General features: G+C 46.6%; 1 protein-coding gene and 1 long non-coding RNA gene across 5 annotated transcripts in view; one reads left to right on the forward strand and one right to left on the reverse strand.

Moving 5' to 3' along the window:
• Nucleotides 1-8,393, reverse strand: part of LOC125701846 (uncharacterized) — a 54,385-nt gene extending 45,992 nt beyond the window's left edge. For 2 of the 3 annotated variants that reach the window (XR_007380374.1, XR_007380372.1), the window contains exons 1-3: nt 8,131-8,393; nt 3,454-3,626; nt 2,061-2,191 (exon numbers count right to left, since the gene is read on the reverse strand). This is a non-coding gene — a long non-coding RNA (uncharacterized LOC125701846). The remainder of the gene's footprint in view (nt 1-2,060; nt 2,192-3,453; nt 3,627-8,130) is intronic. The other variant, XR_007380373.1, reaches the window with a different exon arrangement.
• Nucleotides 8,394-9,938: 1,545 nt separating this feature from the next.
• RFLNA (refilin A) lies at nt 9,939-22,596 on the forward strand. 2 transcript variants are annotated; one of them, XM_048964386.1, is made up of 3 exons: nt 9,939-10,437; nt 18,977-19,086; nt 20,631-22,596. In XM_048964386.1, the coding sequence occupies exons 1-3, from the start codon at nt 10,249-10,251 to the stop codon at nt 20,962-20,964; spliced, it is 633 nt and encodes a 210-aa protein (XP_048820343.1). In that variant the 5' UTR covers nt 9,939-10,248; the 3' UTR covers nt 20,965-22,596. The 2 variants fall into 2 exon arrangements, with proteins under 2 accessions (XP_048820343.1, XP_048820344.1); XM_048964387.1 differs by lacking the exon at nt 9,939-10,437 and adding an exon at nt 15,185-15,204.
• The last annotated feature ends 823 nt before the right edge of the window (nt 22,597-23,419 follow it).

Raw genomic sequence — 23,419 nt, forward strand, 5'->3', positions numbered from 1 at the left:
CTGTACTTCAGATAAGGGAGGCCAGCATCATCATATATAGTCACCGCCCAGCTGACAGGCAGTAAATGGTATGTGGAGCAAGCACTGGGAAAATCACCTTTTGATCTCATTGAAGGTGGTCCTCAAACCAGGTCACGCTTGAGAGAACTGGCAAGGAGACCGAGGAGAGGCTGGGCTGCAGCTGTCTATGCAGGGACAGTCTGCTGTTTAAGAGAATATTTGTCTTTCTCTTGCTGCCAATTTCGGAGCCTTTATAAATACCACACCTACATAAAATGGGATAAAATAAACGATTCTTTTTAGGAACCCCACACCCTTCCATCACCCTCCCTAAGAACTTCTCAACATCCAAGGGCTGCAGAGAGATGCAAAGGGAATTGCTGTTAAAAATTACCCATCTGGGCAGGAGAACAATTTATGCTGGACCTGAGGCAAGGCTGAGGTTCCATTTCCTACTGAGAGTCAAGTGAAAAATGTTATCCCAGGGCCTGCTGTGCAGTCATGGCAACTTCCGCAGCGTAGCTCAAAACCTGCACAGATGCAGTCAGGACATGGGACACAGCCTCTCTTCAGCCCCTCCTCCGTATCTTGCCCTGCAGTGAATTCTTCACAAGCATCCCATCACATCCTCACCACCAAGTCTGTCTCCTGTTGCACAAGGCTATGAAGTGCAAAGCTTCATTTGTTGATTATTTGGCAAGATGCCTTTGTGCTTGTGAATGGACCTGGGGCTCAGCACAGGACTATTCCATGGAAGTCTTATACTCAAAGACCCATATTCACCAAATCCAGCAGGTCAAAAGAACTCTTAATATCTAGCCACCTGGTTTGCTCAGACAGAGATGGGATTGAACGTACAAGCAACGCTAATTAGCTCTGAATCAAATGTTCAAAACACAACTCCTGGGAGAGGATAATGCCACACACCTTCAAACCGGACCGCGCAATTTATAACAGTCAGCTCTGGAATACACACTACAGTGTGGGATTTACAGCACCCTTTTATTATTATTATTGTTATTATTTTCCTTCTTACCTGGGGACTGAATGTTTGGGGACCGTGGAAGGAGAGGGCTTTACATCTGGAAAGCGTCAGATTTAACGCCCAAAGTCACCAGCCCAGGTCAGCTAAAAGTACATGTTTGCTTCCAGCAGCAGCTGTGCAAACTCCTGTTGCCTCGGTTGTGCAGGGTTTATGTAAAGACTCCTCAAAGACAGTGCCCTCTTTGTGAGCCCGGAGCTCTGCTGATCCCTGGCAATTCCAACCCTACTTTCAAAAGAAATGGGCCTAAAATGGCATTCCCACCGCAAACAGATGTGTTTCAGCCTCTGTCTAAGGCAGCATTCATTTCATCATGTAAATGAAAACATCATAATTTAGGGTCACACGTCTCCTGCCTGTCAGGCAGGCACTGCCAGCTATTTTTACAGCATCCCAGGGTGTTGTGGCAGTTTAGAGAACAAGTGACACTCCTTTCCAAAGGCCGTTCAGAATGATGCCACTCAGTGAGAAGCTCTGAGCTCTAAGCCTTCATTTTGTCCTTGACTTTTTTTCTGACCAGAAAATATCTGTGCGTATTGCATATTGTACCATGAGAGCAAGCTCTCTTCACACTAGAAGTGAACAGTTCAACATACGTACTCTGTAAGATAAGCCAAGTTTAATTCACTGACTTCAATAGCTTTTGATTGCTTCTGTTTTACATTGAGATCGAATCTGGCCAATTTATTTAACCTAATCAACAAAATTCTAATTATAAACAGTGCAGTAAAAACACTGAGCATCAGACAGAGGCACAAAAACCACTACAGAAAACAATCTGAAGCATCCTTGCCTTGTAGCCAAATATTATATCTGCAATGCAAACAAAACACCTCCATATTTACAGCTTAGTGGGCGTTTTGATCACATAATAGCTTTAGGGTTCAAACCACTGTTCATTAAAGTCAGCAAGAATCTTTGCACTGACTTTAATGAGCTCTGAGTCAATACTGGAACATACAGCATTTTACTATGAATTCAAAGTGGAAAAAAGCCCCACCTCTGGTAAAACCCTCACCTTGGTCTTTCTGAAAGCTGAATGATGGGAAGGACCACGCTCCTCTTGCTGTTCGGTTTCAGCCTCCACGGGTAAAATGCCCTGCTGAGCCCCTCCTGGTGGTGCCAGAACTCCTCATGCTGAAAGGTCTGCTGGCAGATTTCATTACAATAATTGCCCCAGAGTTAATATTGCATTGTAGAAAAAGAGGGGAGGAAAATGCAAGGGAACAAAGTCCAGATGATCAATCATCCTTTTTTTACTGACACTGCCCGTATGTGGGTTGTTTTCACTGGAAATATACACCTAATAATTGGTCAGGTTCCTTGTTTTTTCAACATCATTTCTATGGTAAATGCCATTAGTTACCGTGCCACAGTGATTTAAAGCTGAGAACCTACTGTGACCCAAACCAAAAGATAGATTAACTTATCTGCTTTTACAAGGAGTTGCTTGAAGCCTCACAGGAAATATTGTATGAACTTAAATTTCACATGGCCAGTAATTACTTCTCCTGTTATTTTTCTATAAAAGAAATACAAAAGGAAATGGGGACTGGGTACATCATGGGGGCTGAGTTGTAGTGCTTTTATTCTACAGGTCATCAATTCAGGGTAATTTAGCTGATGACTCCAGAGATCTCAGCCCAGCTGCTGGTGGACAGGTGACAACACTTCCTCATCAACCTTTGCTAAATTCTTGAAAGCAATTAAGTAAACTTAGAGGATTTTGGCTAACCAGTGTAGCCCAAGCTTGTGTCATGTATGGGGCTGTTGTTTCAGACTGCTAAGCAGCTGGATACATGGTCAGACACTGACTAGTAGTGCTAAAGTCAGCCCCTCTGAGCACCACAGAGGGTTTGTCTCTGGTTATTACAGAAATCAAAGGAGGCTGAATAGAGCCCCAGTGGCACAGGGTTATTCCCAGATTGCCATGAAGGAGGTGCGTGTGTGAGATATATGCTAAGAGCCTGCTGATAAGGATAAAAAAGAGGGAAAACAGATTTTCAGCTCAATGACTGGTAAGAATGATTCTGGAGATTGCTGAGTTGCAGGATCTATGGACTGATATCTCCAAGAAGGTTCAATTAACAGCTTCTATTTTTTTATTAGGATAGATGCTGAGATCCTGAAACAACTGGCTGTCAGTAGTATTTTAGCTAAGACATGGGAAGCAAAGACTTTTAACTTGAAAAGTTCCCTAGGACAGTGAATTCTGACTTTTTTTTTCTTTCCATTTGTGGACTCTCAGCAATGATGCAGCTTCTGTACAGTGAATTTAACTTGACTATAGGTTTGCTTTTCTTGGTTTCCTTCCACAAGTGACAAGTTGACAGCTACTGGTCTTGGAAGAAGATGGCCTTCCAATCCTCAGGCCACCATATGGTGCACAAATCATTTCTTTTATGTCATACCTTATTTAGAGCTGCAGGAAATAGAGGTAATAGATGAATGGGGCCATCTCTCCTACTGTCCATCACATGTCACTGTGCAACGACCTGTTTTCAACATGCCATGTCTCAACAGGCAACTTGAGAGCTGTGGCTGTCCTTCCAACCTTTATAAACATGCCAGATGGGGTGGATACCTGGAGAAGAAATGAGCCACTGACTGTGAGACATTAGAAGAGGGATAACATGTCATAAATCAAAGAGACACAACACTACTCCAATAGACTAGCCAAAAATGTGAACTACAGGAATTCTTACAGTAACTTCTGTTGAGTCAAGAATTTAATCTGTAAGCTGCTCAGTGAGGATTTACATTTCCCTTCTGGTCCTGCACTCTTTAAAAAAATCTGAGGAAGATGTTTTTTCTTGGGCTGTGTTATCCTCACTGTTATCCAGGCTTCACTAAAAAAAAAAAAAAAAAAGGCACCAGAAAATCAAAAACAACATTTGGTTTTTGACTTTTCTTTTACATTCATACATTCACTAGGGTACTTATCTGATGATGCTTAGAATAAAAGTGTCCTACCTAAAACTATATTTTTCCCTGCCTAGTCACAAAACTAAGTAGGACAGGGACACAGGGTACATCTATAAATCAGGGGGTGTAAACATAGCAGCAGAGTGCCACCCAGTTCCCACTGTGAATGGAAGAGTAACTGAAGGAAAACACATTAGACCTCTTAACAGCTTATGCTTGTCCACGTGACCTTTCCTCTCTGACTTTCTTATTAGGTCTCCTATTCTGCTCCATGGATGGAAAAGGAGACAGCTAGATCACATACTATACCCAAAAGAGGCAGAGAACAATACAGAGGCTTTTCCCTTCTCTTTCTTCCTCTGCAGAGTGGTTTCTTCAAATGAACAGAACAAGATAATTTGGATCAGAGACAGGCACCTCTCTGCTAGCTGAGGTGTCAGTTGAGCCCTGCATTCACTTTTTGGCTACAGATTTCACCATACCCAGCACCAAGTGCAGACAAAATCTGAATGCTCCACTTCGTACCATGAAATGACACAGTCTCACTCCTATTCTGCAATCAGTACTGGAGCCAAGAGGCATCTGGTTCTGTGGGACATCCTGCCATAGCCTCCCAAACAGCCCTTTTGTCCTCTACTGGCTCCTAGCAAAGCTTCAGTTCTTTGCTTTTGATGCTTCACTTGCTCAAATCCCACCGCAGTCCGGTGCTAGAACAGGCCCACTGGGGCTGCAGAGTGCTCCCTGCAGGCGGGCAGAAGGGCCATGTAAAAATCAAATCCACATGACTGTGTTTATAGGCAACCAAAGAGAGGCTTGCTCTTCCAAGAAAAACTTTTCCATGTAAAGGAATTCCTAATCTCCCTTTCGACCGTCACTGTTGAAATGACGGCTTCTCAGGCTTGAAATTTAAGACGCTATCAGCATCTATTCTGTTAGCTGTGATTTATGAATGGTTTTGCTGTTGATTATCTCCCAAGATTACAGCATAGCAGCCCTGACAGACAAGCAGAGGAAATTTTACAGGATAACGGGCAGGTCCTTTGGCAGGGCAGTGAGGCAGGGAAGTGTTTTGACTCAAGTGTGTAACAGCATCAGCAAATGCTGACTGGAGTCAACAGGCAGTTGAGCAGATTACACGTAGTGCCCTTCTCAAAGGTCAGCAGGGTCAGCAGAAGCTTTTATGGTAACTTTTTCACAGCTCTGGACCCTTCGCTCATTCTGTAATACAACCTGCAGTTACTTTGTTTGCCTTGGTTGTGGCAATGACTGCACTTTGTGCAGTAACAAATGAAAAGTTCCATTTGCTGCATGTTACTCTGTGCATGTCCTTTAGAGATCATCCTTCCTGACTGCAGTAGCAAAGTCTACTGCTGGGAGATAAACTGCCTTTATGTCAAGCCCAAAATATTCAAAGAAAATTTTCTACCTTTGATTTACTGCCAAGAACGGCCATTCCTGAACCCAAAAAAACAGTTTTTGTGGCTTTGGCATTCATTTCTTGCTAGACAGTTTCTTCCAGGTCACTGCTATGAGGGAGTGTTTAACTGGTAAGGGTAACAGGGCCATGGCAGGTGCAGCCAAGACCTGAAAGGACTGCACAGCATTCTGGTTTCTCCCACAGTGCAATATTGACACAGCAGTGCACTAAAGGGAGACAGGAACAAGTTACAAGAACCTGCGGTGGCTTGGCAAAGCTGTACCTGAGGATGCTCCAAGGAGACCTTTCCTGAGAGAGCTCTCAGAAGCTGTGATCCCTGTGTCAGACTGGCTCCTTCTGTGCTGTGGTCTTCACTTGACCAAACAGCTGAGACTCAGAGTCCAGGTTGCAAGAATTTCTGATGTGAGGACTGCCCGACAAAGAAAGAGCAGGACTTTTCAGGAGAGAGGTGGTTTTATCTCCTGATAAAAGGTTTCTGCTTGTTCAGGCAAAAGGCTCCTTTGATTTGGACTTATCCAAGCCGTTCTGCAAAAATTGGCATGTGGCTTCCAGGTACAGCACTATGGATGTGCTTCCTGTAGCTTGTAACAACGTCTGTATCATTGCAGTGCATTGCAGTATGGCATCCTCATGCTGTGGATCCTTTTTTTGCTGAGGAAAAAAACCCTCCAGAAGGTGCCAGGCAAGGGGGGTCTGGGTTTGATATATGTGGATCCTGCACTGTGATTACCCTCCCCTTGCCTGGAGCGATGCTGCTGCTTTGGTGTCCTTCAGTACCACTCTCACAAGGAGAGGAAAGGCTGAAAGGCTGAACCTCTTTGGAAGGAACCAGAGAGCATAGTTGCTTCCAATTGTGGCCTGAGCCATTCTTACTGGGGCTAGTTATGCTGTGGGTGTTCTGAAGGATCAAGTTTGACAGTGAACCAGAATGGACATTCCTAGCATTCTTCCAATTTTGCCACCCAGCCTGTTTCAGAAAAAGTCCTGATGTAGGTGTTTGTATCCTGTCTATTTCTTCTCTCACAGTATTTGTCTTTCAAGCCTGGCAGCAGTGGAAGGAAACTTAGCACGTGATGCTGACATTCTGCCATGTCTGTGGGATGGCAGATTATTAAAGTGCTTAAATCTAGCTAAGAGAATAGCTAGGGAAACAGGAGGCAGTGGACCTACCCAAGAATGCAGAGATTCAAATTCCAGTGGATTCAAGGAAGGGCATGGGATTTTGTTCAGAAGCTGAGCTGCTCACATCAGGAAGGTCTCTGCGTCCCTCCCTCAGGACTTCCCACCTGTGCTACATCATTTTGTGCTAGTGACACCAAGCTGAGTGGTGCAGTCAACACACCTGAGGGCCAGGATGCCATTCAGAAAGACCTGTACAGGCTCAAGAGGTGGACCCAGGCGAAGCTCACGAGGTTCAACAATGTCAAGTGCAAGGTATGCACGTGGTTCATGGCAACCTTCACTATCAATACAAACTGTTGGAAGAAAAGGATAGAGCACAGCCTTGCTGAGAAAGACTTGAGGGTACTGGCGGATGGCAAGCAGGACATGAGCCAGAAATGTGCCCTTGCAGCCTAAGAGACCAATTGTATCCTGAGCTGCATCCAAAGCAGCATGGCCAGCAGGTCAGGGAGGTGATCCTGTCAGCTGGAGTACTGCATCCAGAGGGGGAGTCCTCATTACAGGAGAGACAGGAGCCTGTTGGAGTGTATCCAGAGGAGGCCCACCAGAAAGTTCCAAGGGACAGAACACTTCCTCTACAAGGACAGGCTGAGAGAGCTGGGGCTGTGCAGCCTGGAGAAGGAGGGCTCCAGGGAGACCTGAGAGCAAGCTTTCAGTATGTAAAGGGGGACTGGAAAAAAGAAGGGGATGGACTCTTTAGCAGGGTCTGTGTCATAAGACAGAGGGAATGGTTTCAAACTAAAGAGGGAAGATTTAGACTGGATAGAAGGAAGAAGTTTTTTACAATAAGGGTGGTGAAGCATTGGCACAGGGTACCCAGAGAGGTGGCATAAGTCCTGGCCTTGGAGACACTGAGGGTCAGGCTGGACAGGGCTCTGAGCACTTGATTAAGCTGTAGATGTCCCTGTTCACTGCACAGGAGTTGGACTAGACGACCTTTGGGGGTCCCTTCCAACTCTAACAACTCTATGATATATATATCTGTGTCTGCAAACTTCACCCGCAATGAATTTCTACTCGGCTGGATTTTCACTTGCCAGGAACCAGACCCTGTTGCTTCAGAAGGACTTTTGAGCAACAAACAACCCATTTCCATCATACCTGTCAGGACAAGAGGCACTTTTTACTATCTGCCACCCTGTGATTTACATGAGAGCACCCCATCTTGGTTGAGCTGCGCAGTACTAACTTTAAACAGATTAATAATAATAATACCACCATAATACATGCCTACACATGCCCTGCAGAAGCCAGCAGCAGTTTAGCCAGTTATAAGCGAAGTCTGTACCTCTGTGTATGCTTGGGGCTGCACAACATTGCCTAGCACTTCAACAACATGGGACTTGGAAAACTAAACTATGAACATCCACTACTGTGCTGAAAATATGCTTTATGCTCAAATTTAATTTAAAAAATATATGTTACTTAGATCCAGGAAATACTGCATTATAGGTTCTCAAAACAAGTAGAAAAAGAAGTCTCTCCTCCCATTGCTATCCAAACTACAATATATCTGTACAGAAGTAAAGAATAGGGTACTCACTCCTGCCCGTTGCTGAGTCCTTTTCCTTCTTTCTCCTGGGGGAAAGCAGCTTTGAAGATACTCCTTCTCCTTACACGTACAGTCACTGCAGTTCAGGAGAGGGGCAGGGGAACAGGGCTGCAGGGGAACTGCTGTGCTGAATGTCTGTAGCGTAGCCAGCATTAACGGGCTAGAGAATCCAATTACATGATAGGTAGCAAGCCAGGGCCTAATTGATGGAAATTTTGACCTTTGGTCCCCTTTGACATTTTCAGATCAGCCATAGCCTGTGTGAGATATTAAAGCTCTTACAGTAAGGGGCTTTAAATCAGCCTGTGTGGCTGCTGGAGCCAGCGAGTGGGTCAGAGGTAAGAATTCACTGAGGTTCGTGTGTGGGCTGCTCAGAGCCTGTTTGACATTTATAAATCAGTGACATTCCTCTGCACAGCTCAGTACATACAAATCACTTCAGTCTCTGTGGGGAGGGCCCCTCATCTCAGTCAAGGGTGGATTTGGGCATCCATGGCCTTTCCTTTTGAGTTGAGCAGAACACGCCTTAACAAACCCAGCTTTATCAGCTGGCAAGGTCACCTACCACCCTAAGTGTGGCTTGTTGTTGGAGATGGAGTGAGGACTCTTTTAGCATCAAAACTGCCTCTGAGGACTCTGTGCCATCTTCAGGGCTTGGTCACAAAAGTCATCATCACTAGATGCCATACCAGACACCCCACACTCTTGTCAGCTGCCATAACAAATGTTGTGCTTGTGGACTCTGTTACTAGAGCAGCACAAACAGCCATGATCCTGTTCTGCTCAGTGCTGGGCTTGTTAGATGTCAGCAGCTTCCCAGGAAAACCTACACGCTGCAAATAATGCTCCACCAGGCTGAGAACTATGAGTGGGCCTGCCTGAAATTTCTCACAGTCTGGACTCTACATAGAGAGAAAACATGATGAGAAAACCGTAACCAGGACTGTGGACAAGGTACCGTTAACATCAGCCAGTTATTGTGCAACAGACATCCATCTTGGCTTCTGTGAACTCGAGCTGCTTAACCACTGCTACTTCTCCAAACTGTGAGAGTTTACATGGCCACCCCATCCACCTCAGTGCTGGCACCTTGCTCCTCCTAGGTAATGGTGTGCTGGGCTTTGGGACGCTCTTCTGACACACTTGCAGTGGCCCAAGCACGTGGTGGCCGGGATGGCGAGGCTACTGCCTCTGTGGTTGTGAACCTGCAGCTGTGGAGACGGTCAAAGAAAGAGATGCTCACGTTTTAGGCTGTGCAATACCTAAAGGGCTGCCATGAGGGCATGGCCACCAGAGAGGGGGCTACGGCAGCTGTGTATGCCCTGACACAGCCACTCAGTGCTTGGCCAAAGCCGCCCCGAAATGAAGAGGAATGAAGAGGAACGGCGGCTGTTGGGAAGAGCTCCTCCCTCGTGCCCACGGGCCTTCACGCTGAGGGAAAAAGCTGCCGGGGTGGCTGATGGGTGGGGGTGAAATTAGTGAGGTAAAAACCTGACAGGAGGGAGGTAACCGTCTGACAGAAGTGAAGGAAAACCCAGGCGTGAGGGGATAACTCAGGGTGAGGTCGAATCACAGCTCCGCGACGGCAGGCGGGCGCCTGGGAACCCTCGCGTCTCCCCGGGGGACGAAGCCCGGCGGGCGAGGACGGCAGGGCGCCGGCAGAGACGCTCTCAGCTTCGGAAGAGCCTGAAAACGTACAGCCGGGCAGAGCCGGGGGCCGAGGAAAGGGGAGGGCGCTCCCCGGCTCCCTCCCACCCTCTCCGGATAAATGTGCCGCCGGGAGGCGGCGGGCGGCCGGCAGCAGCGCGTGGAGCGGCGCGTGGAGCGGCTCGGGGCTCGCGCTCCCGCTCCCCGCCCAGCGCTCTCTGCCGGCGGGGCCGCCGGCTTTTCTCCGCTTCCCGTCCCTTCTGACGGACGCGGGGCCGGGTGAGGGGCGGGCAGCCCAGCGCGGCCGATGCCGGCTCTCCCCGCCTCGCTCGGCTCGGCGCGGGCTGCGGCAGGCCGGTGGCGGCCGTCGGGATTCGGAGCCCCCCCGGGCGCCCTTCCCGTCCCGTCCCTCCGCGGCCGGAGGGTTTTCTCCCGCTGCGGCCGCCTCGCTGCCCCCCAGACATGGTAGGGCACCTCCAGCTGCAAGGGATGGACGAGAGCCTGAAGGAGAAGAGCCGGGAAGGCTTGCTGGACAGCCCGGACTCGGGGCTGCCCCCCAGCCCCAGCCCCCCTTTCTACTCCCTCTCGCCCGGGGGCGGCGCGGAACCCCCGGCCCCGGGGCAGCGGCGAGAGGCCAAGGACGGCAGAGGGGTAAGAGCAGAAGCGATGGTGGGAGAGGGGGGAGAGGGATTTAAAGGACGGTGGAACTTCACCCCAGGGGCCTTTCGGGTTTCTTTGACGTATCAAAGACGTTTGGAAGTGTATTGCACACAGCTAATTGGCTTCCATACAGAATAAAAGCTGTCAGCAGCACTGAGATTGCCGTGGAGAAAGTTCATCTACCTGTGCGATGGTGGCTGTTCACGCTTCCTCCCAGCAGAGACGCTCTGCAATGACTTACCCTGCCCTCATTTTCTTTCTCAAGTTCTAAGGCTATTTTTGCATATTAATCGCAGCTGCCTTCTGCTGTCAGGTAATGCCAGATCCATCCCCAAGAGCAACATCTCAGCACAGTACGGTGGGGAGGGTGTGAGATGTTAAATAGGGAAATCAAATCCGAAGCCCACTAACAACCTCTCACCACTACACAGCCCTACCTGCAGGCGTGCCGTCTGATGGACCTGTGCTCAGTTACCCACGTTGTTCTGGTTTGGTGGGGTCAGGCTGTTGCTACATGTCTGTAAAATAAAATGTGGGAGGAAAATGAATGAACGCTTGCTGGGTCAGAAAGCAGCTGGAGTGGAGGTGTCTGCAGAGGTCAGCAATGGGGTGTGATGGCCTCCATTGCAGCCATCGTGACAGCCAGCCACCACTGCTCTCAAGAAAGCCCTTAGGTATTGGAGATGAAAGAGGGTAAGAAAAAACTGTTCTGGCTCTTGGTCTGATAGGACTGAGAGTTTTAGTGCTCCTGCAGGGGGGAAAAAGTTATTCCAACGATCTAAATAAAGCAAAATTGCATTTACAAATTATTTTTCTTTCTTTGAACACAAATGAACATTTCAAACATCTCTGAGGAACCGCTTAGATTTTTTTTTTTCTGATTTTTATACCCTACTTCAGCAGTATGGGCAGCCCCGTGCTCCTGCTGTTGGCAGATGGGTGCCATGTACTGCAGATATTTCTGTACATTTAGTAGGTACAGAAGACTAAAAGATACTGATACAAAAACTAATCAGACTGCTTTAATTGGAGTGGTGCAGGACTGTACTCTCTAACTCTGCTTGTTTGGTATATGGAACTGGCAGGAATTTTCACTTGACTGCACAGAGTTTCACATCTAATTTCCAACATTCTACTTGCAGCTGTTAAGAAAATGGGAGAAATACGGGGAGCATTTCAGTGTCTAATTAGCTTTAACCTTACCATTTAACAAGGACTTCCAGATCTATAAGCAATTACACAATCCATGAATGTGTTTAACTCCGCTACTCTGCTGTTCATCAGAGCATGCAGAATTGGCAAATCAATAATTGCAGCTATTTGCACACCGACGCATGGGTTTTTTCAGTCACTTATTATATTAGTCTTCATTTTGCTTACAGATGCGACAGAACCAGGAATGCAGTCTGCATTCTTTGTGGTATAATACTATAAAACCACATATAAGCTCAGTTACTAATGGCCAACGTTTTAGTATGTACAGTTACAATAAATTGCTGTCAGGTGAAGAAAACAACATTCCAGATCTGTGGGAAGGATTTCATACTGCTCCTTGCTGCAGACCTATCAAAACCACCAGGCTGAACCCAGTTGCGTTCTTTTGCAGTCGGCTGTTTTGCTCTAACTTCACAAATATGTTGAAGGATTTTTCTGAGAGCTCTTCTCTTGCAGACTAAAGGAGGCTGCATGCTCGTATCGAAGGCTTCCTTGTGTGTAAAATCCATGCTCTCCCTGCTTTGTGTCATTAACTGTGACTCTGAAAAAGTAAACTCCTTTCTCTTTAATAAGTGTGACTTTGTTTCAAAGACAATGCACCATTTATTCCCATTTAACCAGCCAATTTGGCTACAGCTTTAGGATCCAAGAAAATATGAAAGGCAATTGGGGCCAGAGTCATAAATACCACAAGTTCAACACCATTTAGGGACCTTTTTTTTTCTTTTTCTTCTCCTTGCATTTTACTTGCAGTGCAGGAGAAATTAGCTTTTACTTATTCAAATAAAACTCACATAGGGAATTTGTTAATTGCTTTCTGCTGAAATGCAAATATCCTAAAGAAAATAGAAGGTGACTTTTACCTAGTTCTGCCCTTTAAATCTGAAACATGATTAAATTTCTTCTTAAGACTGAATTCCCTAGGCTTTGCTTGTAATGCTGGGCCAAAAGGAACATACATACAATGAAATAAATCTCTAATAATGCACACAAAGAAGCAATTGCTGGAAGGGCAGGGAATGAAATCACATCAAGGTAGCCAGATCTGCTTAGAGTTTTCCCTGTTGTTGTTGCCCATGTGTATAGTTTTAGGCCAGAAGGAGTGAATGTGAGCTCTTGCAAACGCTGCACTGAAATAGTGCTTAGCATCCACTAGTATCGCTCCTCCAGGGTCTGAGGGGAGATCAGGACCACGTTCTTCTGCAGAACCATCCATCACGACTTCTTGAGGCAGCAAACTTCTTGTCTTCTCCCACTGCTGTTGCCTCTGCAACAAGTTCAGTTTTATTTGAAAAACTGAACATTTATGAATTCAACTTGCCTCGCTGAGCACTGATCCCAGTGGATGGGCTGTCAGATGGGAATTCCGATTTACACTGTTGACAGCAATGCAGAATTGGGGTCAGTCCTATGGGAGGAGATTCTAGCTTCATCTTTAGCACTGTGCAGGAGTGTTCTTTGCCCTTTAGTGTAGACTTGATGGGTACAATTCCATCAATGGAGTCCAGGTTAGCTTGCATGCCTTCTTCCTGAACTGCCGCATATTGAAGAACTCTTGGGGCCAAAGAGCCTGCATTTTGTTCTACACTGAAAGCTTCAGGAAAGGGGGCTGTCTTCTGGGAACTGGGTGGGGAATGTAGCCATCAAGATGTTTCCATGCAATACGTGACTTGCAGACCTGCCGACAACTCCAGTGAAAGCACATGTGAGAAACACCCCAACCTGAGCCAGCTCGCAGCCTGCAAGCAAAGCAGGCGACGTCTTTCTAAGTCTACATGGCTTCCAGCAACCAAAGAAAGCTCCAGGCTTGTATGGAGAGCAAGGCATCCATCTAATACAGCAACATGGCTTGCCTCAGAGCTTGGCGTTTGCTGCCTGGCATCCTGGCCCACTTCTGAACTACACCCACAGGGTGGGATCCTGCAGAAATTCCCCTTGCAGATGTTGGCAGTGGTTTCAGTTCTTGCCTGCTGGTCACCACATCTGCAGCCTGGAAGAATGTAACCACAGCTGGCTTTTCTCTGCACCTTGGCCCATCTGGTTCTGAATGTGCTCCCACTTCCCCTCTTTCTTGGGTCAACACCAGCAGCGAAGGAGAGGGAAGAGAGGAATGGCAGTGGGCCTCACCTAATCTGCAAGCTGTGACAGACATTCCTTCTAGGCAGGTCAAGGTCTGGTTCCTCTAAGACCCACCTGATCCTGGCTCCAGTCTGTCCCAACAGAACTGCTGCTGTGCAATGGTTAAGGGCTCAGTCCCAGATGGAGGAAGGAGTGTCAGCAGGGTGCAGCATGCATTGCTAGCACCAAGCAGAAGGCTTTCTCCAGGGACTGGTGTGCAAATATGTGTAACTGCACTGAAAATGCACTGTTGGCACAGTGCCTTCTGCCGCAAAGTGACTCTGAATGCTGTGGAAATGAGATGGGACTCGGCAAATATTTCAGCAGGCATCAGTCTTTTGTCAGTGGAATCAGCAGAGAAAAGGTTGTGTAGCACACACAAGTTAGTGTGCTCACTTCTATGACAGTCACGGGGATGGGCAGGCATGTGGTCTTGATTCAGGCAGTTTGTGATTAAAGCAAGCAGGGAAATGTCATAGGAGTCTCCTCATCTATCCTAAAAAAACATGGCTGTATCTAGGGTGGTGTCTTGTAGCTGTTTAATTTCAGTTGCATTTGTATGTAACACTTGGCAATAAGCAAAGTAGTAAATTTCCCACTTGAAATAGAAGAGGAAACAGGCAGGAAGGATTAATTCTTTTAAGTAATAAAGCCGTGCTTTAGACCTGAGGTTTGCATTTACTGTTATCACTTCCAAATAAAATCTCATCCGGCTCTAGTATAAATTACTTGTAATATGCAATACATGCAGATACTGGGAAAATAAATGGTCTGTTAAACAAATACTGCTTATCAGTTAGAGCGGAGAATGTAGATGTGTGTCAAATAATTCAGCTAGATCTTTCATTACAGCTGTAAATAACAGCTGAGTAAAGTGACATTTTCATGGACCTGACATGTTGCCATAGTGGGAAAACGTGGTGAGAGATTTGCTTATGCCCTAGCTAAGTTAGGAGCTGGGAATTTGGAAAGCTGTATCCTGTTTATAGCCTTGGTGCTTGGAAAACTGTTTCCCCTTACAGTCCCTAGGGAGCTAATGCCAAATCCTAGTGCCTTCCACATAATGACCATAGCTAAAGAAGTCAGTCTGTTCTGATCTGTCTTGCTTTCTGAGGAACAGTTTTTTGGAGAGTTTATATTTTTCAAGTCACATTAATTTCCTTCCTTCCTTGTTGCTTTGCTGCCTAAAGTCTGGAAGCTACAGGAACGGTCAGGGCCAATTTCATGGCGCTTTATTTACCGTAACTCTGCTTCTATTCCTTTAAGACACCCAAGTGAAAAGCACCTTAAACAGAACCCACTAACTCAAATTAATTATTAGGTGTAAAATAAGATTATTCTGCCCACTGTATTCTTTTTGCTCTTTAGGGACTCTGAGGTCTAAATGCCCCCAGGATCCAGGCACTGATATGTCACTTCTGGCAGGTATGAAGCACTGACACGGAACTGAAGGACATGCATCAGTTCTAAAGCAAGAAGTCCCCCACAATACTTATGTTAGCATAAAAGAAGCACACTTGATCAGTAGCAGATTGAATTCCCTTCAGTAAATTATTTTTGGGGGTGTATTTATTTATGTACTGCTTGAATAAAGAACATAGCTGCCCAGGCCTTTACATGCCTGAAAGGCATCAGAGGTAAAGGCAGAGGGAAAAATGCAGCCAAACGAGAAATCACTTCAGCATTTTAATACTACTTTAACTCTTTGCTGTTTAAGATGGATTAATTAGGTCCTATCTGTAGTTCCAGCTAAGTAACACTAGGGTTTCTTTGGATAGATAGACCTTGACTTGTGGATCACTTTGGGCAGCCTACTCTAAAGACATGGGGTTTTCCTCTCCATCATCAACCAACTCTGCTCAATTCAGCCCATCTGCAGTGTGGGGCTGGAAGGAAACTCACCTTATTTCTGAAGCGTCCTGAGATTGCTGAGTGATTGATAGAAATGAACCATAGGTCATCATTTTTGCTAGGGAGGTCAGAAGTCCAGTGTTTCTGTTCTTTCAATAACTCCTGTGCAGAAGGAGGAATAACTGAGTGGGGGTTTTTTTTTGGACAAGCAGGAAGTTTTTGCTTTGTTTCTACCTTAAAATAGATTGGAAGGAGAGAGTGTCAAACTGTTGCCAAAAAGCCAGCTTTTGGCACATGTCAAGCATGTAACATTTCAGCCCCAAACACAAATCTTTTGGAAAGCTTGGGTGCCCTGTTACTTGCTTCCAAACTCCACGTGAGATTCAGGAGCAGGTATTTCAGAACATCACCAGAGGCTGAACAAGAAGTCACCTGAAGCTCCTTTCACTTGCTGCTCTATAAAATCTGTGCTCACTGTTTAGTGACCCTTAAATTCTGTGCAAGCAGTGCAGTTGCTTGGTGAGCAGACTGCAGGCTCTTACAGATGATCTCTATTTTTAGAGCATGCTTTTTAAATTATTTAAGTCTTCCATGTGCAGAATTCTGGGTGACTTTCAAGGTTTCCCACCTGCAGCATCTCGTGGCACTGCTTGTGGCAGATAAGTGAGAATTTGCTATGGGCTCTGGTGGGTGGTAGAAATCTCCGGTCTGCAGTTGTCCCGGATTTCTGAACTAATCAAGCCTCATCTGCAGATCTGAAGTTAATGCTAGTTGGATAAAGTGCAATTATTCCCTTTTTAAGCCTTCCCTGCCTAGGTCTAGGTGAGCTAACCTACAGTGCAAATAGTCTCATTGCCACTCCATTCAGAGCTGACTTGGAGGGAAGTTAATCCAACTGTCGCCAAACTCAGTGGCAACTTTTGGACTCTGGTTTCAGTCATGCATGACCCATCTCCTCCATGCAGATGGGTCTTGTTTCTGCAGCATATTCTTGTTTTCTGTTCCCTGCTGCGGGACTTGGGATTTCAATGGACAGCGTTGGCCTCTGTGCCCTGTGACTGAGCAGCAAAACTGGGGGCCACAGGCCCTGGGAATATTCCCACTAAAGCACAGGAAGGACATTGCCTCCTGCACCCTTGTCTCCAGGGACACTCAGAGCATGCTTGGTGTCAGCAGTGTTAGCAAGAGGTGTGAAGGTTTGTTTCCCTGGGAACACTGGAATTGTTTCTTTCAAGTTATTTCTTTAGCGCAGCACTTGGCAGAACTCTTTAATACCGCGATTTCTCTTGTGCTAATCTAGCAAAAAAAGCTCCTTTTCTTTTTTTCCCCACACCCATTCAGTCATTGTCCTTTTTTGACAGTGGAATAGAAACAGTATTAACGCAGGGTGAGCCATTTAATGTTGCAGTTTAACACCCTAGTAGAGTGCAGGGATGTTTCAGTATGGAAAGAGTAAATAGCTTTGTGGCTTTGGGATGCAGAATTGAAGAGCTTGGAGAAAATTCAGATGAAGCAATGACATTTTCTGCTTTAGCCTCAGGCAGAAAACCCAAGCCACCAGAGAAAACCAGACCTCAGACAGTGTGATCTGATGCTATTGAACAGGCTCAGGGGAGTTTTGCCAGTTGACACCAGCTGAGGGATGAGCTGGGAACACTGTGGGGATCTGCATGGGGTACAGGACAGGGCACAAGTTGGAGTACCTTGCCCAGCACTGGAAGCAGGGACTGGGCCACAGCTTCAGTGTTGCTCCTGTACCTGCCATCCAGAAGGTGCTGGTGAGGGCAGAGGGAAGTGACATGGGAAGAGAAGCCAGTTTCTCTGTATCCTCAGCTACCTTCAGTGGTACCATGAGTCTCGAGATCATCTGACTGACCAAGAGACTGATGAAAAATGCCTGATTCCAGCACACGTGGCTTGTACATGGTGAAAAGTGGAAAAACTGTGAGCTTTTAAGTCACTAGAAACCTTTCAGCCCTGGCCAGTGGCTGACAGCCATGGCCTTTAAAGAGACCCTGCGTCCCTGTGTGTCATGAAGTGCTGTTGTCAGAGAAGTGGCAGGGACCAAAACCCACAATGACATTTTCACAGGATTAGGCTTAATTAGCTTCTGGGCTGGGTGTAGACACAGGATCTCTATAGATCTCTGTATCTCTGATGTCAGAACTGATATCTGAGTGGGTGCTCCACTATTGAGAAATAGGATTATTCATTTTTGAAATTAGTCTTAACAATCCATGATTTGAAGAAGCTCTATTTATTACAAAGTCCTGGCTTGAAGCTTGTTTCCTGCATCACAGACACCACAGGATGCCTCACTATCTCACCCCACGCTCACTTGTGTGTGGTTAACTAGAACACCCCCCTAGAGCAAGCCAGCTGCTCTTGGCATGAGACTTCAGCAGCTGCTAACCTACCAAGGGGTTGTTCTAAGGGTTACATTATTTGCAGCACATACGTATTCATGTGTATGTAAAAGAATATATACACACTACTCAACACCACATCCTTTAAATTGGCAGATCTGGGCCATATCTCTGTGTTACATCAGAGCCCTCCTTCATGCTTTGAGTCTTTGTAAGAGCTTGCAGCTAGAGAAGCTGTTTCATTGGTTTTGTTGGTCAGTTAGAGCTGACCACTTGTTAAAGAAAAGTGCTAAAAAATTGCAATTCTTACAAGAAACAAGAAAGGAAGAAGGTAAGGAGGGGTTAACATTCAAAGACCAGATACCACAGCATAGAGCGCCAGAGATCTGGGCAGTCCCATACCTGGGGTGGTGAGCTGGGAGGAGCGAGGTGGGGACCTGGGGAGCGGAGGGACCTGGAGGGCAGCCTGCTGCATCACATCAGTCCTGAGAGTTGGAAGGAAGCTGTAAATAGAGGCAGCACAGGTGGCATGTCAGAATCAAGGTAACTTAAATGCAAGGCCTGCACGAGACTTGTCAATGCAGGGCTCACCTTTGCCAACCATCTTCAGGTTGGTTTTTTTTCCAACTTGAGAGTGGCCCTCCCCTTTGAGCTTCTGTGTGGAGTGGAGTGCCTTCCTACAAACCCAGAGAAAGGGATGAGGGGGAAACTCGATGCTGAGCACCAGCAGGGTGAGCTTAGCTTGTGTGCAGTGAAATTGGTTCTGATGCTGTTGCAGACACCTGTTCTCATTGCTAAAGAGCTGTCACCTGCATTATCTCCTATGGAACTCTGAAAAGATCAAGTTCAGCAAGGCTGTAAGAATTGCTGTCTCTGTGAATGCTGTTGATGTCTGTTCAGCTCCCAGCCACGGCATGTTGTGAACTGTGCCAGCCTCATCTCTTGTGTCCCATCACTCACAGCACTGTTCCTCCCTGCAGATGCCTTACCTGCTCCTGAACCCGTCCATGTCGGAGATAAGACCTCGAATGTACCCCGTGTTTTTTGGAGAAAGCATTGAGGTCAACCCTGAGCCCGTGCAGGAAATTAGGTACAGATGGTATCGGGTTGGGGAGTGGGGATGTCTGTCCTTTTCTTGGTGCTTTTTCTTCTCCAAAAATTTAAATGTGATTACAAATGGGAGTCATGGTTATTTGGATAGGAAAGGAGAGACAGGTAGGAGGGTAATGATTGAATTAAAAAGACACTGACAGCAGCAGAGGTGGAGGGGGAGGTTGTAAGAGAAGACTTTCCTTCCAAGGCCAGCTAATTTCCAAGGCAATGAGAGAAATTTATGACCTTCTTTAGGTCTGCTGATCTACGCTGTGCCCTGCTGACTTGTATCCTCAGCTACACCATTATAATTGGTACCTGTTTTTGATAGCCCTTGCAGCAGAGAGTCCAACACCAGATGAGTTCACAGATACAGAACCATCTCCTCCTCATGACAAGGTGATCCTTCCAGCCAGTGATTGAGGTATTCTTGCCTCCTGTGGAACTGGAGGCAATGGCCTGTAGATAAACATTGTTCTGCTCTTCTTTTGCCGGTGTGGAATGTGCTCTGCAAACAGCATGGAGCACAGTTACACACAGCTTAGGGCAGGGATGGTGGGAGGATTAAACCCAATTCCCACCCCCCCCCCCAACCAATGCAAACGTCTCTCTGGAAATGTACCCCAGTAAATCTCTGCTTGCTGAGGAACTGCTGGCGGGCATGTTTTTATGTGATTACATCGGAGTCTTGTTTTATGTGCGCTGAATGACTTGCTTACACCCTAGCTGTGCAAAATACATTACAGCAGCTCGGATTACATACAGTGCACAATCAGTCAACCCCCCTCCGGGTAGAGGTAATGACAAGCACACACCCAGCTCACCCAGCTTTTAATCTTTTTTTTTTTCCTTTTTTACGCGGAGCTGCACATTCCTTGGCTGCTGAATGCCAGAGGAGCATTTGGGGAGTGGGGAAAACAACTGAAACTCCTACAGCTCATAGTGGCCATAGATTCTAGGGAAAGCACTCTGCATGGCCCAGTTTCCATCCATCCCTTCTGGAGATGCAGCACAGTGACATCCTGTGTTTCGTGGGTTCTTCATTTAAGAGCTCTTAACATGACCACTTCCTTTGTGCCCAGCCATAGTCCATAGCATCCCTTTGCTTTACCAGCTTGGCCCTTGCTTGTATTTTTCTGTAGGCCCCAATGAGCAGCTTCACTCATCTCCCAGCATAAAGCTGATTTTAGCTACCTTTGTGCTCTGATGGCTCAGTATAAATTACAAAGAGGAAGACAGAGGAAGAAGCAGGTTGCTTGGAGGCAGTGCAGCAAGGTCCTTTCTGTCCTGGCACAAACAGGCTGGCTAAATTGACTGCAGAAATGCTGAGGTGGCTTCACAAGGTGGGATTCCGCCAAGATGCACCCAGCAGGAAGGAGCCCTCTTGGCCCTCTGCTTTGGGTTGTAGGGTTTACATCTGTTCTAATGTCTGTGCACTAAGAGAGCACAGATGTTCCCAGCTCCAAAGAGTTGAGAAGAGTTCTGTTTATCTTCTTTCCTTTGCTGCCTGGGCTGTTTCTGATACCTCGTTGTCCTCTCTAGGTGTAATTCTGAGGTGAAGTACGACTCTGAGAAGCATTACAGGGATGACATCATCTACGGTCCCATCCCCACCGTCACCACCTACAGTGAGACAGTCATTGCTGCACCCAATTGCACCTGGCGGAACTACAAGTCCCAGCTGATCTTTGAGCCCCGCCAGAAGCCACTGAGGTTTCAGAGCACGACCATCATTTTTCCTAAGCGTGCCAAGAACATTTACCGGACCACCCTCAACTACAGCTTGGGCTGTGCCAAGCGCTGGTTTTCTTCCAGCGTGCAGCTGGAACTCTGTGAGGAAACCAGCCCATGCGTCATCTGCAGTGAGACCCTCTGATCCGCCCCGCCGCGGGCAACCTTGTGACCTCAAGGAGGCTGTGGCCTTTACTGGGCCTCTGGCCGGGCCCTCATTGATGACGACTGAATATTAATGGCTGGAGGAAATGTCGTCTTGGGTGAGGCTGAACTGGCTGGGAGGAGGCTTGCAGGGCATGGGATGGTTTTGATCAGCGAAAGGCTGGCTTAAATTTTTTGACGTTCCTGACGTTTGTGATCTGGATTTTATTTTATTCCATTTCTTTTTCCAAGCACATCTACTTTTGACTTATGTTTTAGATGAAATCAAGATGATGGAGAGCCCCATTACCCATAGCAGAGTGCTGTTTTGTGAGCTCTGTACATCTTGTCTAGCACATAGGTGAGACTAACTGTAGCCTTCAGAAATATTTTGGTCTCTGCAAAGAGAAGACCACCTGCAAAGTGGTGAAGACCAGCCTGCCCAGCACACACCAAGCCAAGTTTCCTGGAGTTCAAATGCAGATGATGTTAATCGTGTCAATACTTCACGACCTGCCTCCAACAACTCACCTGGGAGATAGCTGCAATATTATACCACTGCAGTACCATCAGGCCTAACTTGCTTGAGGGAGGGAGGACTGTCGCTGAGAAAAAGGAGGAAAGCAGGTGCACAGTGCTCTTGCCAGCAGCTAGATGCTTATGTACTATGACAGGGGATGCCAGAAGCAGGTGGTTGGAGAAAGGCCTGCCCTGACCCACAGCCAGCTCTTCTGAGAGCCCAGCCTAAGCAAGAGGGTGCAGAGGAGACTGAGGAGAGGGAAAAGCTGTGGGGCTATTTTCTAAAAGTGTCCAAAGAGTTTAGGAGCCCAGCGCCCTTTTTATGAAATAACTGGTAGCTGAAGTGTGCCCTGCTGTTTGTTGCATCTGATATCCGGTTTGCAGGGATCTTTACGTGCTTAACAACCCTTTTGAGTTTCAGGGTACTGCAGACAGGAATGTAGCACAGCAAGATGTTACCTGGCTTTAAAGAAGCTGGTACAGGGTTAACTGCAGAGCGAGGTTGCTCATCCTCTCAGGAGTTTCCATACCTGTTGTAGACAGCTTGGCTGATTGTGGAGGAGCATCCAGACTGTCTTAAGTATGGCCTGAAGTACTGAAGAGCCAAAATCCATGCAGGATTTTCTTAATCAGCCAGGTTACAACAGTTCACAGGTACTTTACGGCTAGCTGAGCTGCCTCTGCAACAGGACCAAGAAGCATAGAGGAAACAGTAGTCACTTCAACCATTCTAAGGTGAACCATTCCCGCTGATGAATCACATCTCCCAGTGTTTTTTTTATTTTGGTAGCTTACTGAAAAACAGCAAGAGCCTACTAATAACCTTTGAAAATGATACAGAATTGTCTCCAGAAATCTTACCAAGAATTTTTGTATGCTGCTCAGAAGAGACCAGGCTTAGAAAATAACCATATAGTTCTGGAAATCAATTTCCAGCTTTCGTTCTTCTAAACTTTCCATGTTGTTTCTGACTTGATGCAAGTCTGATCAAGTTATTGCAGAACACAGCCAAGCAGCCAAGTCAGAAAACCTATTAACAATGTCAACAAGACATAGCTGATTGCCCAGAACTGTTGACGCACAAACCCACAGTGATTTATAAAAAAAAAAACCACCACCACCACGCAGTCTGGCAAACTTCAAGAAGAATTAAATAGTAACCTGCAAAGATACTTTTTCCATCAGTTTCAAAAGGCAATTGGTAGGTGTGACCAGAACTGTGACCTTTATGAAACAGAGTTTTCTTGTTTAAAATGAAGCTGAATTTGTCTACCAGAGGGGAATAAAAGATTTTTATACACAAACTTAAATCCTGATGACATCACTAGTACTGAGAGACGTAAGCTATGGCAGTGGGGAACTCTGTCATCTGGGAGTTGGGCCTTGGTAGAGAGCGACGTCTCACTGGATTTCCAAGGCCCAGCTTCTTGGTTCATGGATAGAGAGCTGTGCAGCCATGTGGGCCTTCCCAAGCAGATGAGTCCATCGCAGACTCCCTGTTTTTCCAGGAATCCTGCCACGTATTTATTTTGCATGACAGACCTGGCTTCAACTTTTCAGCAAGTTCTCTCCATCGTGCGTATGACAGAACCAGCGTACCAGGTTAATCTCATGGGCTTTTTTATCTTGGCTAACTGCAAGCTTCTGAGTGCTTTGTCTCTGCTCTGCTTTCTCAACGTTGGCTACAACTGAAAAACAACTCAAAAACCAAGTGTGCAAATAGACCTAAACCACAGCTTGGTCTTGGATCACATGGGGACAGGGGTCACTAAGGCAAAGTCTCACAGGTGCAGGGTCCCCACCCTCCCTGACCAGACTGTTTTGAATCGTTATGCTTTGTTTTCTCTGCAAATAGACTAGAAATGACCCAACATACTCCTGCTCCTTTGAGCATAGGCAGCTTTTTTCATCTTGCCACGTCAGGAAAAAAAGCCAGC

The sequence above is a fragment of the Lagopus muta genome, chromosome 17 (assembly GCF_023343835.1).
Source record: "Lagopus muta isolate bLagMut1 chromosome 17, bLagMut1 primary, whole genome shotgun sequence".
NCBI classification, from domain to species: Eukaryota; Metazoa; Chordata; class Aves; order Galliformes; family Phasianidae; genus Lagopus; species Lagopus muta.

What these genes read in the sequence shown, in the direction of transcription:
- RFLNA (XM_048964386.1), top strand. Translation starts at nt 10,249, where the DNA reads ATGGTAGGGCACCTCCAGCTGCAAGGGATGGACGAGAGCCTGAAGGAG. An exon ending in AGGCCAAGGACGGCAGAGGG is followed by an intron (nt 10,438 to 18,976) that starts GTAAGAGCAGAA and finishes TCCTCCCTGCAG; the next exon opens with ATGCCTTACCTGCTCCTGAA. An exon ending in GAGCCCGTGCAGGAAATTAG is followed by an intron (nt 19,087 to 20,630) that starts GTACAGATGGTA and finishes TGTCCTCTCTAG; the next exon opens with GTGTAATTCTGAGGTGAAGT.